Raw genomic sequence first — 15,785 nt, 5'->3', positions numbered from 1 at the left:
GTAAATGTACTAGTTTTACTTGGAATATAAGAGAAGGCAGCCCTGAGTACTTGATGCACAAAGAGAATATTTTCCAAGACACTGTCAATATTAATATTATTTTGGTGTTAATTCTTTTGCAGTAGCACTCTGAGGCAGTTGATATACATTCCTACTCTGAAAAATACTTTATAATAGTATTCACATATTTTAAAATATGGCTGGAGTGTCATTATAAGATTTTTTTCATGTCAAATCCTAAATAAAGTTGTTTGTTTGTTTTTCAGCATAGCTTGCAAGTGTCTTTGCTAATTGAGAAGCTAAAATTATTTTCTGCTTATGAAAGCTGGAAAAATGTTCAAAAACCACTATCAGGTAAAACATAAATAATTTTATTTTTTACCATTTTCATTTCATCTCTGAGAGAGCTCAATTAAAATAGCTTATCTTGAGAGGCAAAAAGTCCAGCTACAGGAGTATTTTGGAGTGTTTCATTATTCAGTATTTTTATAGAAGTGTTATGAAGTAGTGGGTAGCGGCTGATGCTGTCAGGTCTAGAATGGGCACCAACATGGGTTTGCCAGTGGCTTTTGTTCTTTACCCTTGTGGGCCAGGGAAGGCACATCTGCTTCCATGCCGTCATGGAAGGAGTCCCAGCTCCTAAGGTGTAGTCAGAAAAGGGGGTTGGTTTATTCTCTTGGTCCAGCACAAGCTTGTGACAACAGCAGTCACGTCATTTGGAACTTCATTATCCCTTTTACTCTTTTCTGGCCTCTCTTTCCACCACACTTTGCCTCCCTTCCTCTGCACTAGTCCCATCCCAAGAGAAAAACCCACCCCAACTACATTTTCCCCGCTGGTCCCAGATGTGCTACTTCTGTACCCAAAATTGGTATTTCTGATGCTGTTCCCTAGGCTGTGTCAGCTTTTCATGGAATTTCTGATGCCTAGCTGCCACTGGCTTTGCAGGATTGTGCTCCCCAAAGATGTCCCATACTCCCCTCCAGTTGATTGTGGAGTTTGGCAGTTTCTTGCCTAACTTCACTGGGGCCCCCATGAGACCCAACCATCCTCCACAGCTCCAAGTAACTTTTGTCAGCTTCTTGCATCAGTGTTTGTTTGATATTTTCTCATGTCATGTCTGATCCTTTTCCATGTCCAGTCCACTCAAATCAGGGCCAACTCAAGGCCTGTGCAATTAAAAAAATGTATTTGTAAAGATGGAAGAAAAAGCCACTTGTTTAAGATTTGCTGCAAGCACATACAACTTGGTAGTTAAAAATCTTTTTTAACTTTTTGAGAGCTTGATCCTGTAGTCCTTAAATAAATCAGGTAACTTGGAAATTGATAATATACCATATTAAAAAAATTCATCCATTATAAGTATAAAAAAGATTTTGAGTGCAGTTTATGGAATGCCATTTTGAATTTCCTTAGAACTTGCTAAGTCCAGTCACTGGGATCAGCCGTGTGGCTGGAGCTGCCAGGTGCATGTGGGCAGAGAAAAATACCTAATTCATATACAGTGCAGAGTTGATGTTCTCTGAAAAACTAATCTGAGGAGCGTTTCTTTTGCTTGCCCCTCTTGCTCATTCTGACTTGCGGGCAATTGCTTGGGCAGCTGAGCATAAAGAGAATTGGGGAGTGCAGGCAGCTAGAAATGAGAAGGGAATGGCAGAGTTGTAATGATTGATTAGGTCAACCATGCTGCTGAAAAATGCTTAGCAAACTGTAGGCTGAGTGCATCAGATGTCACAAAAAATGCAACCTCAAATGAGAAAAATACAGAAGCAAGTAATTCCCTAAGCAGAGGAGATAAAGCCAACCTCCCCAAGAGCCTATGTTTAGATTCCTTGATATCTCATAGGGCACCTGCTCTGTGTCAGGAGTGTTCACCTGACAGGGACATCCATAATAATCTTTTTCCAGTAATAATTCTCTGTTGCCTCATGAGGCTGTAGCCCTTACCTTTTCATGGTGATACTGACTGGAACAGATCTACCACCAGGCCACATAAATTGGCCAGAAAAATTAGTAAATTTTTGTTTGCTCAAATCAGGCTGGAATTTGGTAACTAGTAGAAAAGTTACTGCAAAATACATAGGCCAAGCCATTCACATATGTAGACAAATGGTGTAAACTTCATTTCCATTGGAAATCAGACAAAACATCCAACCTGTAGCACCTTTTATTTTTCAGCAGCAGGTTTTAAAACTCATTTAATTTGGCAAATCATATAAATAAATCTTATCTAAATATAGATTAGTCATTTCCTGCATGGTTTTAGAATATTTACAATAATTTTGCTTTTAACAGAATGACAGTATAAATAAAATCATTTAAAATACTCCATAGTATTCCTTCAATTTTATCTTCTGATCCTCTAGTAAAGCCAAGTATTGACTACGTGAATTGATATATTATAGTAGTCTAGAAGCTGTTATTGATATTGTGCTGTCTGACTGATCAGTAATGCTGACTGTGGTAACAGCATGATATAGAGAGGGATTCCTAGGTTCTCATCTTGACCTGAGAGCATTTGAGCTGAGCATTTGGCTGGATGATGTATCCTTAAAACATTTTGTCATAGGGTGGTCGGTTTGTTGAAGTATTCAGTGCTCAAGGCAAGAACCCAGGAGCAAAATGGAAGATATTTGGCAACCCATCAGCTATATCAAAAGTAAGTTTTTTAAGAAATCTATAAAACCTTGAGTATAAACCAGAAATATGTGAATGAAGCTTAAAATTAGAAGGTAATGAGGGCTTTGACCTGATAGTGGAGTTGTCACTTGCAGTTCTGTCATTATGACAGACTAAATGACTACTTAAATTAGTTCTATGTGCCTGCTTGCGGACTGAGTTGGTTACAGTGTAATTTTACAGTTTAAATATCTAGAAAGTAATTTTGATACTCTGGTAACCAATTAATTGAGCTTTGCACACTGAATCGTGAGTCCTTTTTGTCAGCATTATTTGTTCATAAAACACACAAGTAAAAAACAGATTTATATGGATTATATTTTTGCCATCAAATTTGGATCAGTCATACTTGCAGTGCCATCTGCATTTTCTGATTAAAAAAAAATAGCTTTGCATGTTAGTAGCATCGTTGGTTGTCAGGAGGAGAATTCTATCAGGATGCTTATGTTTGTTATTCCTTTTTGTAGGAATATGACAAAGAACTTAAAGGCTTTGTTTTTGTACTTGAAGGAAACAGTCTAATCAACAAAATGAAGCTACCAAAGGAAACTAGACAAACCTGTGAGTATCAAAGAATTAAATGTCTGTGATGTTGTTCTGATTATTACATCAGTCTTACACTGGATTGTAAACTTACATTATTCTCCCTTAGTTCAGGCATAATTCAGCATAGGAAAAGTGGGTTTTTTCATTTCATTTTTTTCATTTTTTTCGTTTTCATTTTTTAGCAGTTCAGTCACAAACAAGTAAAAATTACAGAAATGCCATATTAGAGTAAGTGCTGTAGGGAAGATCTTACATGTCCTGGTGCTGCCAAGTTCACTTCTGTACCTGATTCTACTGCAGACCACTGTCTGATAAATAACTTCTGACTCCATTCAGCACTTACAAGTCATTAATTCAACTGGCATTGATGAATGTGAAATAGGTTTCTGTCCCCTTTCTCATTTTACTTTTTAGAGAATTTTTACTTTTGTATCAAATAAGCACTAGCGGTACAAGAAAATTACAGCCAAATTTCCACTGTGTTTGTGTAAGGAGTGTTTAAGGGTAGTGTGGAGTGTTTTCCCAGGATGTCTGTTGCACTACAATAAACCAGTCTGCAATACAGCAATCACCATACGCCTTAAACTCCATGACAGGGTGTTGTACCTTATAAGGCTTGTAGGAGTGAATTGAGCTGGTTTAGAATTAACTAAATCAACTGGTTTTGAAAAAAAAATTGAGATGGTGATTTTAAACAAATGGAATGGGAATCTTCGAGTATACTTCTAATGCAGGGTGTACAGTAAGACATAAGTTTTTTCCAATAAACACAAAAAAAAATGAATAAATTTTTCGGTCTGGTCATGCAGTAAGGCCTTGAAGTCTAGTCTGATTTTCATAAAAGAAATTGGCTATTATCTTCATTAAAATAAATATTAATGCAATGTATATTTTTGAGAAATCTCATTCATTTTCAATCATACAATGAACTACTATAGCAAATACTAGTAAATAATTGAAAGAAAAAAATTCCTAGCTGTTGCTAAATATTAAAATTAGGATTAAGAATTAATTTTGTGGGTAATCACTGCTAAAAATAGTTTGGTTTTAAATTTACTTTAGCTGCTGCTGCAATAATGCAGTCAGTTTTCCATCTGTTACCATTCTGTTCCCTTCTGTCTTGGTCTCTTCCTCTCTTGAGGTGTATGTACCTCAAGTATTTAATTTATCAAGTATATGCTCTCCCAGTTGCACTGTAACTTTGTATACTCTTCCAAAATAAAAGGTACCATATATGCAAATCTAATTTGAAGTTTTAAGGTGTCATTTGGCCCTCAAAAGAAGAAAGTTCTGATCTGTCATTTTCAAAAGAGGAGCCAATGTTTCTGCTCAGTCTTGTGAAGTCAGTGAAAAGCAGCCTGTATCCTCCCTGATGGAATACCTAAGAAAACAACATATGGTTCAGTTCAGGCAGCTTTGTACTGTTTTCCCTTGATAGGGAGCTACCTGAATTTTTTTTTTGCTCCCTCAGTCAAGCTCCTTTGCTATTGTTCTAAAAATCAAAAGTCTCCACTGAGCAGTGTTGTCATGATCTGAATTGCATTCTTACCCAAGAGTTTTTTCAAGTTGTTTAACAAGGTGTACATTGTCACCAACATGAGTGCAAGTTTAACATGACTATAAGATAATCTTGATAGGAAAGTATTACTTCATTTTATAATTCTTACGGGATATTTATTGTCTTCATGCTCTTGGAAACAAAAATTGTAAGCTAAAAGAAGGTTCCTTTTGCTTTCATGAGAATTCCACCAAAGCCACAGGTGGGACTTTCAAAACAATACTTTTATTGCAGTTTGAATTGGATTTCTTCAGGTTTTTCTTGTGTTCATATGTTGTGTGAACCTTGGGAAATAGGGTTGCAGGAGCATAGCATATGGTACAAAATTGAAATGCTGGATAGTGAAACATGCATCTCCATGCACACAGCACTTTTTTTTTTTCCTGTTTCTAGTGGGACTGATGCAGCAATTTCTGACACTTCAGATTTTTGTGCCATTGGGAAAAGACTTCTCCACTGAGTTACTGTAAGATGCATAAAATTTCCTTCAATACTTAAAGTGAATTCTTGATTGCAGTCATTAATTGTGGTGGCATATTTTGCATTAAAGCATGGTGACTTGTCAAGTCAATAAAAAGTAATTAAGCTAATGAGATCATTATTTCTTAGATGTTTTAAATAGTGACATTCCTTTGAAGACAGAAAAAACTATAAAAAATCCTGAATGAAGGTGAAAAATCTGAAGAAATGGGACGCAAGTTTATCAAACATAAGAAAACACTGGTGCATGAGGACTGCCTGAAAATTCCTAAGAGACTTATGAAAAAGCCGTAAGAGGGGGCCCTTTGGTCCAGGGCAGAAAGAAATACATATTCTAATAACTGGGGGAGAAAAACACAACCAAACAAATGCTAAAAAGCTAGTACAACAAATGGAGTGCTCAACTGGTATAATTATTTTCACACTGTGAAGAAGGAGAGATACAGCAGAAACAGACTTTTTTATTAGTTCGGTGTGAAATTATTTGACAGAGTTTTAAACTTGGGCAGTTGTCAGGCTTTGGACAACATTTCTCCCCTAGTGACACCATCTGTTTATATATAAACAGCACAACTCACTCAGTTTGTAGCCTGTAGAATATCTGAGACTTGGATTAACAAAAGAAGTATTAGGCCATTAGAAGCCCTGCAAGAAAAAATGGGTTGAATGATATGCAATTAAATTGTGTAAAGTGAAAGAAGGATTTTATTTTTGTTTGACTTTCTGTAAGTTTGCATTTAAAGGGATGAAGAGACAAAACAGGATATGTAATGCAGCAAACAGAGACCAAATACCAAGTACTAAACTAAAACCAAGATTTGCTTCTCATGGGCATCCTGTAGGCAGGGGCAGAGACTTAATGACAGGTGCAGGAATTCAGATTTTTCTATAGTGTCATATTGGGTTTGATTGTCTCGGGTGTTTGCCACCTTCTTAACAAGAACCTCTTTTCCACTTCTACTAATTTTATTTTTCTCGCGGCTTGCTTTTTTTTGATAAAAACATTTTCTATCACCTCTCCCACCCTTATTTGTCTTTTCTCTTTCCAGTTTATATTTAGACTTTACATTTTCTTCATCTTTTCTCTCTACTTCCTGTTCCTATCTTTACTATGTCCCTATTATAAAAGCAAATATATGTTCTTATAATATTCTTAGGAACTTGTGTACATTTAAATACATGTATTTTGTATATATATTTTATGTAATATATACTATATTATTAAAATGCCCTAGGGTATATTACCATGTCCTGCAGCCATAGGGAGGAGGAGAGAAGATCCAGCAGGCAGGAATTGTGCAGGAAGATTGATTTATTTAATTATTTTACAAACTCTTTTATAGGCTTTTTTCTTCATAGTCTAATTGGACAAAGGATCAACTACCCCTTGGGGTGATTGGCTAAAATCCTAAAACATCCATTGTCAAAATATTTTTCTACTGTACCATAAACAAGACTTTTCAAGGTTGCAGGTGTTTCATTTTTTATAGAACTCTGCTACTCTCTTCTGTGAGAGAGAAAAGTCTCTCATGGACTTAGAAAATAGCAAGAAAATCCTTGCTAGCAGCATTTTTATATCCACACTATATTGCTATAGACTGTATATAATATAAACTGTATAACTATATATTCTCTCTGTAGCTCCAGTGACTTTGAATGAAGGTGTTTATATCTTTAAAGTACAATATTAGTTGTACCCCACTTAGTGCAACTATATGAAAAAGTTAATAAAACTTCTTTAAAAATAGTTTTAATAGTAAGTTTTGTATTTTAAATCAACTATAACTTACTTGTACCCATAAAGTCCTTCAAGACTTGCAGAATAGACAATGCATTATTTTATCCTAGCAGACTGAAGATAATCCAGTAAATATCAAAGTCCTTCTTGCTTCATGTGACTGCCATTCATTTCCCTTCATTTCAGATGTTTCAAAAGAAATCTCTTGCTTGTGTGCAGACAGAATATTGTATTGTTGCTTCCTGAAGTTTAGTGTTCAAAGATGGTTTCTTACACAACCTGAATATTTAGTGCTGAATCTTTGAGCAGCTTCAAGTGAAAATTGATAGCATACCAAGCTATGAAATTTACTTTATGTGAAAAACACTGACAAGTTTTGTAATAGCTGGGCATGAAGCTTTGTGTTACGTTTCTTGCTCTCCCATTCTGAGAGATGGAAATAGAAATTTAGTTTGAGCCTCTTCCTCTTTTGCATTCTGTTCAGTGACTGATCTGGTCAGCAAACAAGAATTTCTTCAAGGCCATCCATCACTGCTGGCACCAGCTGAGCTAAACTTTCTAACTTGCTGCTGCCAACCAGTCATGCAAGATTCCTGTCATAAATACTGAAATGTGCAATCTACTGTCTGTATTAGCTGGTTTATCTTTCTTTGGAGGAAATTTAAGTAGAATTTTAGATACTTTTTTACGTGGCATGATTAGATGAATACCACCACATTAACAATCCATGTATTGATCTGCATAAAAATGTGTAAAATAGATTGCGGATGAAAAATTTGATGAAGCATAATAAAATCACAACTAAGGTAGAGAGCTTGTAATTTATGCAGCTTCTTTGGAGCAAATAATAGCAAAGCTATTAGTAATGCTGAATATAGCTGTCTGCTGCAAATGCAGTAGCCAGTTGTTAAATCTTCAGTGTTATGGATTTTGCTACTTTTCTAAAAAGCAAAGGTAACTCAATGTTTGAAGAAATATTTGCATGTAAAAGAAAACAGCATCTGGCTTGTGTTGTCATTTTTGCTTTAATTCCCAAATATGGACATGTGGGTGTTAGTACTTCTGCTTGGCATTTTGACAAGCACTCAAACATTTATTCCTAAGGAACTGTAATGCCAGTCATGATCATGCTTTGTTTCTGATAGGGTTTTTCTCAGTGTTGGGTGTCACATGAAATTAGCACATTTTGTAATGGAAAGTTTTACAGCAAATGAGTAGAGCTGTTGATGTGAGGAAACAGACCTTGCAATTGTACCATAGCATCAAAAAAAAAAAAAAAAAAAACAAAAACAAAAGAGTCAACTGATCTGGTGTAAGAACAAACAAGGATGAGATGCTCAATTCCTGGTTGTGTACTGAAATATTTTGTGGTCTTGTATGAGTCCCTGTGGATTGCTCAGCCTTTTTTTTTCCCAGTTCAGGTGTGGTACTTAGTCATCCATTGCTGCAGCTCTGAAGTCATGCTGCCTCTCTCAGTGATGGCCAATTCATGGTGCTCCAAACTTGTTTAAATCTTCGCATGGTAAACAGCTGTAAATCACATGTGGCATAGTTTGTAGCTGGGGAGGTCTGAGTTCTCTCATGAGATCCCCTCACCTCTGACATGAAAACCTGCAGAGCAAACATGCCCACTGTCAGTGAAAACTGCTGCTCAGCCAAGTCCTGCCCCAAAGCCCAGACTTGGTGCTCGGTATTAACATGCCATGGGGTTCTGCTGTGTTGCCACTTCATAGAATCACCCAGTACTTTATGGAACATCTTTCCAGCCAGAATGTGCTGAGCATCACATGATGGCTCATTCACTCTAACAATACTTGTCTCTTAATTTCTTAATTCTTCCTGATGTTTCAACCTCAAACCTTTCAACCTTTGCTCAGATGGTAAAGCGCATATCAACAGGGTTGCTCAATTACTATCCCACTGTTCATAATCAAATTAGCTTTGCTTGCCACTAGCCTTTGCCAGCTCCAGAAGGCATCAGCTCTTGTTATATTCTGAATTAATGCAAGCTCTGTGAGAGTTTCAAACTCTGGAACATGCCTGATAAGTTTTCTGTTGAAGCTAGTTATGTATGGAGGAATCTGTAGGGAAAAGGGGTTAAAATCTCTTTTTTCCTGAAGTAGTTGTGCTTGCTGATAAGAAATCTTATTACAAGGCCTGTGAACAGTACAGTAGAACATATATTTTGGTACCATATTTGCTGTTTTCAAACAGTTGGTTCTATACATATAAGTTTATTACTTTGAGATTTTTAATAACCACAATATAGTAGGTTTTACAGGCATAGCTAAGTTATTCATAGATACCATAACCGTTTGAATTTATGTGAGTTAGGTGCTATCATAATCAGTCATCATTTTAGCTTTGCTGGCAGAGATAATCATAAATTATTCCTGCTAACCTAAACACCCATCATGTTTTCAGATACAGAACAATATGAATCTAGGTTAGTCTTGCAAAACTTAGACCAACCTCTTAAAATTCAAAGCAGGACATAGTTGCTAATTCTATCATGTACATCTGAAATTATTGGAAGATTTTAGATGGAGACTGGAGGTAAACTTTATTGAGTAGACTTAGCTGAAAGATTTTTTGAAATTCTGGTATTTAATAGGATGAGACATGTTCCTTGATTTTTTTTGTGAAGCAGGAGTGAAATACAGAAACATTCTTTAAAGTATTTGGTTTGTTAAATTTCATAATATACAAAGCAGATTTTAACTCATATATTTGTGTCTTGGGGTGACTTTATGATGTGTATCCCATATCGCTGCCCTATGCCCAGAAATTAATTTTTGTGCCTTTCTATGCCTTTAAACTGAGCCTGAGAGGGGGAAGGAAAAACTGAGCAAAACTTTTTCAAAGCAGTTTGCAGCTTGTTCAAGGTCACACAGAGACAGAGACTTTTTTTCAGCTGCTGCAGGGGAGCGAGAGGGAAGGGAAGAACCCAGCTTGCTTTCCTTCCAATCAGCTTTCGGCAGTTTTTTTTTTCCCCAGCTCCTTTTCTTCCAGAGAGTTGAACTTTTGTTTTCCTGGGACTTTGTTTTTTTCCTTTTCTCTCTGCTGGACAGTTTCAACATCAGAATACATTGGGAGGACTTTCCACCCAGGCCTTGGCCGTGGAGGTGGGCCCACCACCCTGTCCCAGCTCCAAGGAGGGAGAGAGAGATCTACGGAAGGACTCTGAATTTTACCCCAGGTTTCTCTCAGCAGGGCAAGGGGTTTTATTATTTAGCATTATTATCCTTTTCCTTTGTGTTTGTTAAATAAATTGTTTTTATTTCTTTCACTTTACTTGGAGGAAAATTTATTTTTTCCCAAACCTGGTGGGGGAGGGGTGGTCGTAGCCTATCTTCTCTCAGAGGATGTATTTCTAAATTTGGCCAAACCGGAACAATTTGAAAGTAAAAACTTTTTAATAACTCTCCCAGTCATCACATCTTCTAGAACTTTAGATGAAAGCAAAGTACTAATTATTTATATTTTGGTTGGTGGATCAATGTAAGTAACATGAAGTAAACTAAATCCTGTTTATATTTGGTTGGTAGGGTTTGTTAGTCAGGATTTTCATATGCCAAATAAAGTAAATTCTGTTAGCAAGAAAGTTATTCTTGTCTTTTTAAAGGGAAGACTTCATAGTAATTCATAATAATTAGAATAAATGGTTTAAATATGAGAAATAACAGCTGTACTTAAGAGAACTGTTACATTAGCAGGTGCAAACATATCCTTTCCATTGTCTGAAAAGGATGGATGAAAGGATGGATTGTCACCTTAGAACAGAAAATTCATGGAAAGAATAACAAAGTGGGAAAAATAACAGCCAATAAACTTAAAACAAAAAGCCAACAGAACTTGCTGCAGGCGTAAATAACTGCATTATAGAGATAATTTGTTTAGATTCTGGAAAAGAATTCAGCAGTAAACTTTCTACATATTAATACTCATTAGAATACTTTGTACTGAAAAATTAAAAACTATTTTGTAGAATTACAGTTTTCTAAATGATTTGGCAAAGTTACCCATGCTTCAGAGGAACATAGCATTGTGCTGTAAAATGGAATTTACTAAAGACTTGAAAATAAGAGAAAGATGAGAGTAGTTCAAAACCAAGGATATTAAAATACTGATAGAAGTTTCTAGAATATATGTTATGAATATTAGTGAGCGCTACCAGAACAATTTTTGAAACGTGAGGAGTTGTAAGAGTAATTAAATTTTCACCCTAAGTTATTCTTGGTCAGCAAAAATACCAGGTCATTTTTTATTTGGTGAATTGATTGCAAATAAGTCAGTATCTTGTAGGGAGAGGTCAGGATTCACCATTTCTTCATAGCTGCTCATATTTTGAAAGATTTCTATTCTAACAACCAGATTCGATGATTCTTGTTTTGTGCCTGCCCCTTGTGTTACTCCCTCTTTATGGGTACTGGTTAAGGGCACTTTGTGGGGTTTTTTTCTTAATGCTCTCCAGAAAAAACACTATCAACAGGAAATTCAGTACACAGCACAACTTGTTCTCTAGGTCTGGGTGACATATCAGTCTTCCAGATCTCTTGTTTTGTAGAGATTTGATTGATTTTCAAGGTAACTACATCTGTTTTTATGAGGGTAGGATACAGTGCCGTGGATTTCAGATCATCAGGCAGCCACTTCAGTAACATAGTACCTCCTACAAGACCAATTTACAAGTAGCACATAAAAGAAAATGTATGTGAAGTACTGGGTGCTCCTGAATAAGGAAACTTGAGAATTTGAAAGCATGGCAAATCAGCTGCCAATTGCTATTCCCTTGTTTTTCTGTCTTTAACATTGAGATGATGATGTTACTATCTAATGTTTAGGAAGCACATGCCTTTTATGAAGAAAATGGCACTACAATTGTTAAGTACTAATATACTAATGTACTAATAGTGAACCGTTAGCAGAGAATTCTCGCTGAATTTTGACCAGGATACAAAGAGATTTCTGTTGGTATTAAATTGCATGGGAGTTGCTCTTAGCTTAGCAACATCGATGAAATACCTGCTTTCGTGTTTGGTAAACTTCCAGGTTACGTCATTTATAAAGAGAAAAACACTTTCATTTGAAGACCAAGTGATACTGACAAATGAAGCACCCTTCCAACAGTTTAGTGTTGTTTTTTTCTGAGTTCATTTTTAGCCTTGAATTGAACATTAACAAATGGTTATAAATTATTATCCGTACAGAAGCAAAGTGAATACGGTAATCTGAGCAGATGAGTCTCTCTGTGCTCTTGGGTAGTTGCTACCATTTGCTTGCAATCTCACTATAGTTACCATTGTGAGGAAAATAGTCAATCAAATTTGAAGATGTAAAATAAAATTGAAAATTTAATTGGAAGGTAATTTTACTTTCAAATGGTTTGCAAATGTAGATGTTAAGTGTGAAATGAATGCAGTTAATGACCATAGCTGGAAGAGTTATGCACCTGCTGATCACAGGAATATTATTATAAATGAGGTTGATTTTCTTGTTGACTACCTCATTTTTCTCAACATGGTCTCATTACTTTTCTATCACATGTCTGACCCTTAGATATAAATACTCAAGCACTGACATAATAAAAATACATTAACTCCCATATAGATTTTTTTAAATTCGTCTTTGAAAACCAAGATGTGTGCTGCAGATGTTTCTTGTCATTGTAGGTTCTGCTTTTGGATAGCATGAAAAAAAAAGCTGAGTTTCACCAGAAGTACTCTGGAATCATTTTGCAACTGAGAGATCTGATGTTTTAGCTCCCATTGTCTGAATTATTTCAGAAAAGAGTTTCTCCAGACCCTTCCTGTATTTTTATTTTCCAATAAGCAGTGTAATTGAAAAGTCTGAAAGTTACACTAGCTCTTAAGTAATTACCTTCCTTCTCCTGGGAAATAAATTATTTTACATTATTTTAAGGCCATCTTCTTTTTCTTAATTTGTCTGTTTGAATGTTTCACCTACTTTTGCCAGTGGAATATAAATATTTTTATTGTTTTAAATGTATTTACAGAAATAAATTACACTACTTTAGAAGTGATTATATCTATGTATCTAAGGTTTCCCCCTTCCTTTTGGCACATCTATCATCATAAAAACAGTCTTATTTTAGACTTATATGACAGAGTCTGATATAAATGTATGTCTTTTGATCTAAACAAATATGTTCAGTGTTACATTTTGGAATGCAACCAAGCTGTACATTTACCAATGGCCTTTCTATAACTGAGGTACTTATTTTTTTTCATGAGGTAGAGAGATAAACCTATTCATATAAGACATAAATAATAAAATTTAAACATATTGAGCTGATATTATAAAGGGAACTTTGGCTTTTATTGCCAGATGTTTGGAGATATGCATGACTTAATTCTAGGCTCCTACTGCTCTGTTATAGCCTCTTTAAAGCAACATTCTCTGTTGAGAATTAGCAGTTTGAGGTTCAGCAGGGATAGTATTTTTGTTTCTCAGCAGTCAGGTTATTGCAACTGCCTGGTTTCTCCGCACAGTTACTCAGCTCTACACGTAACCAGGAAATCCAAGGAGCTCCAAGCAACCACTGCTCCAATACTTTGGAGTTCTTTGGTGCCCCAATTTCTTAGCACTTCTGAACATCCAAGATTTAGAGTGAAGAGTTTCTGGAAACTAGATCCATAGTTTTTCACCAAAGGGTATATGGGAAATAAAGTGATGAGTGGAACTACGCATTCATTTGGGACAAAGGCTTAGCTATGTGGCCAGTCAGCTGGTGATCTTAAGGGAATTCTTTCGCATCTTGCTTAAACTTCTTCAAAAGTAAAATCAAGCCCACGTTCTAGCACTGTAAGATACTTGGAGGTTTTCTGATGAAATCACTTTTCAAGGACTAGGTATAATTTGTACATTCATAAAAGTATGTGCCACTGATTCTGGAATCTCTCATATCAAACAATAACAATAGTGAGGATATAATATTTTTGTCTTGGCACAGTAGTGGAATTTCTGCTTTTCAAGTGCATGTGATCTATAAGAGGAACTGCTAGTCTTTCAAACTGAAACAGATAGTAGAGTCTTCCACTTTGTTTTGGTTTGCCCACTCATGTTATGAGGAAGAATAGTTTAAAGGTCAGGTTATCTGCAAGGGAGAGAAAAGAATCAGCAAGTTCTGGAAAGCCGGTGAATGGTTTGCTTTGGATGATGGTCTTAATGACTGTGGGGGGAAATGAGAAGGTGCTTATGTATTTTTACTGCCTGTGCTGGTAGAACCTTTTGATATTTACATACTTGCAGTATATTTTGTACTGTCCTTGATTAAACTCTCAAATTGGCAAAAATAGCTAAAGTATGTAATTTGCCCCAGAGTTAATGTCCTCCTAAGTTGATCTAAGGAAACCTATAAATGTTTTAGGGTGTTTGTCTACAAATTTTGGGTGATGACATTTCATTAGTTAAGCTACAGGTAGTCCTTACCTAATGAAAAAGTGTTCTCAGTAATAAATTTTTAAAACCAAATCTACAGGGGAGTCTCACTATTCTATAAAACCTGGAATTTGAATGATTATGAGTAATTACTTTTACCAACACAAAGTAGTGACAAGAAGTTGTTTATTGTAATTATTTGTCATCTTCTCAGAGGGGATGCTAATTACAGAGAAATACCCATCTGTTAGAAATAGGCTTGTTCAAAAATAGTAGGTAAATTAATCATTGTTTCCCCGTACTTTAAGCATATTCTCCCAGACTGAAGCCTTTAAAGTAATATTTGTGCTCTGGAGTGTTAAGGGAGGACTGCTGGGGAACGTCAAGGTTGTGCTGCTGTTGTGGTTTAACCACAGGAGGCAGCTGAGCCACAGCAGCCTCTCTCACTCCTGCAGTGCATGGGGAACAGAATACACAAGGGTAAAGTGCACAAAAACTTGTGCATTGAGATAAAGACAGTTTAGCAGGGAGAGCAAAAGCTGCACATGCAACCAAAATCTAAACAAAGCATTAGCTCCTTCCCATGGGCCTGCAGAGGTTCAGCCATCTCCAGGAGCTCCACAGCTCCGGGCTGTGTAATGGCGACATGGGAAGACAACATAACTCTGAACTTTCCCCATTCCTTCTCCTTCCCCCCAGTTCTTACTGCTGAGCATGGCACCATGTTGTCTGAAACATCCCTTGGGTCAGTTGGCATCAGCTGTCCTGACTGTGTCACCTCCCAAATCTTCATACATCCCCAGCCTCCTGGCTGGTGAGATGAGGTGAGGAGCAGAAAAGACCTTGACTCTGTGTAAGCAGTGCCCAGCAGCAATGAAAACATCCCTGAGTTACCAGCATTGCTTCCAGCACAAGCTCAAAGCATAGCACTCTCCAAGCTCCTCTGAAGAAATTTAAGTGGTTCCCAGCCAAATACAGTACAGCTGCTCACAAGACTTGAAGGAAACAGAACGTAAAAATTACCCTCTTTATCAGTTTAAAGAAAACCTAATTTTTTGTTGTGACCATGTCTGTGGTCTGAATTTATTAGAAACGTTGAAGTTCAGTGCCCTTGGTGTCATTGTGAGATGACCCAAATAGTGAGCAATAAACTTCTGTATTATAATTCACCTTTGAAGATATGTCCTCATGAAGTAAAACAGACAGACAATGTATTGTGTTTACCTTTGAGCTGAAAAGAATCTATGTGCAGTGACAGGCATTTTTAGGAACAGAAAGCAAATAACGTTTTTCTAGTTAGCAGGTCCCAAGATAACACAAGCTTAAGCGGCCCAAACACGTGTGATTATTAAAGGCTACTGGGTTCTCAGTTTATACAAATTG

General features: G+C 36.4%; 1 protein-coding gene across 1 annotated transcript in view; it reads left to right on the top strand.

Moving 5' to 3' along the window:
- Positions 1-333: 333 nt before the first annotated feature.
- CFAP20DC (CFAP20 domain containing) overlaps positions 334-15,785 on the top strand; it is a gene marked incomplete at both ends in the record, with an annotated part of 67,449 nt that continues 51,997 nt past the window's right edge. Inside the window, 4 exons of the mRNA XM_082288472.1 lie at positions 334-354; positions 2,570-2,659; positions 3,147-3,240; positions 5,177-5,249. Of these exons, the coding sequence (XP_082144598.1) occupies positions 334-354; positions 2,570-2,659; positions 3,147-3,240; positions 5,177-5,249 (278 nt within the window). The remainder of the gene's footprint in view (positions 355-2,569; positions 2,660-3,146; positions 3,241-5,176; positions 5,250-15,785) is intronic.

The sequence above is a fragment of the Coloeus monedula genome, assembly GCF_965178545.1.
Source record: "Coloeus monedula genome assembly, chromosome: 11".
In the NCBI taxonomy this organism is placed as follows: Eukaryota; Metazoa; Chordata; class Aves; order Passeriformes; family Corvidae; genus Coloeus; species Coloeus monedula.
This window is presented reverse-complemented; position numbering and strand designations above follow the sequence as displayed.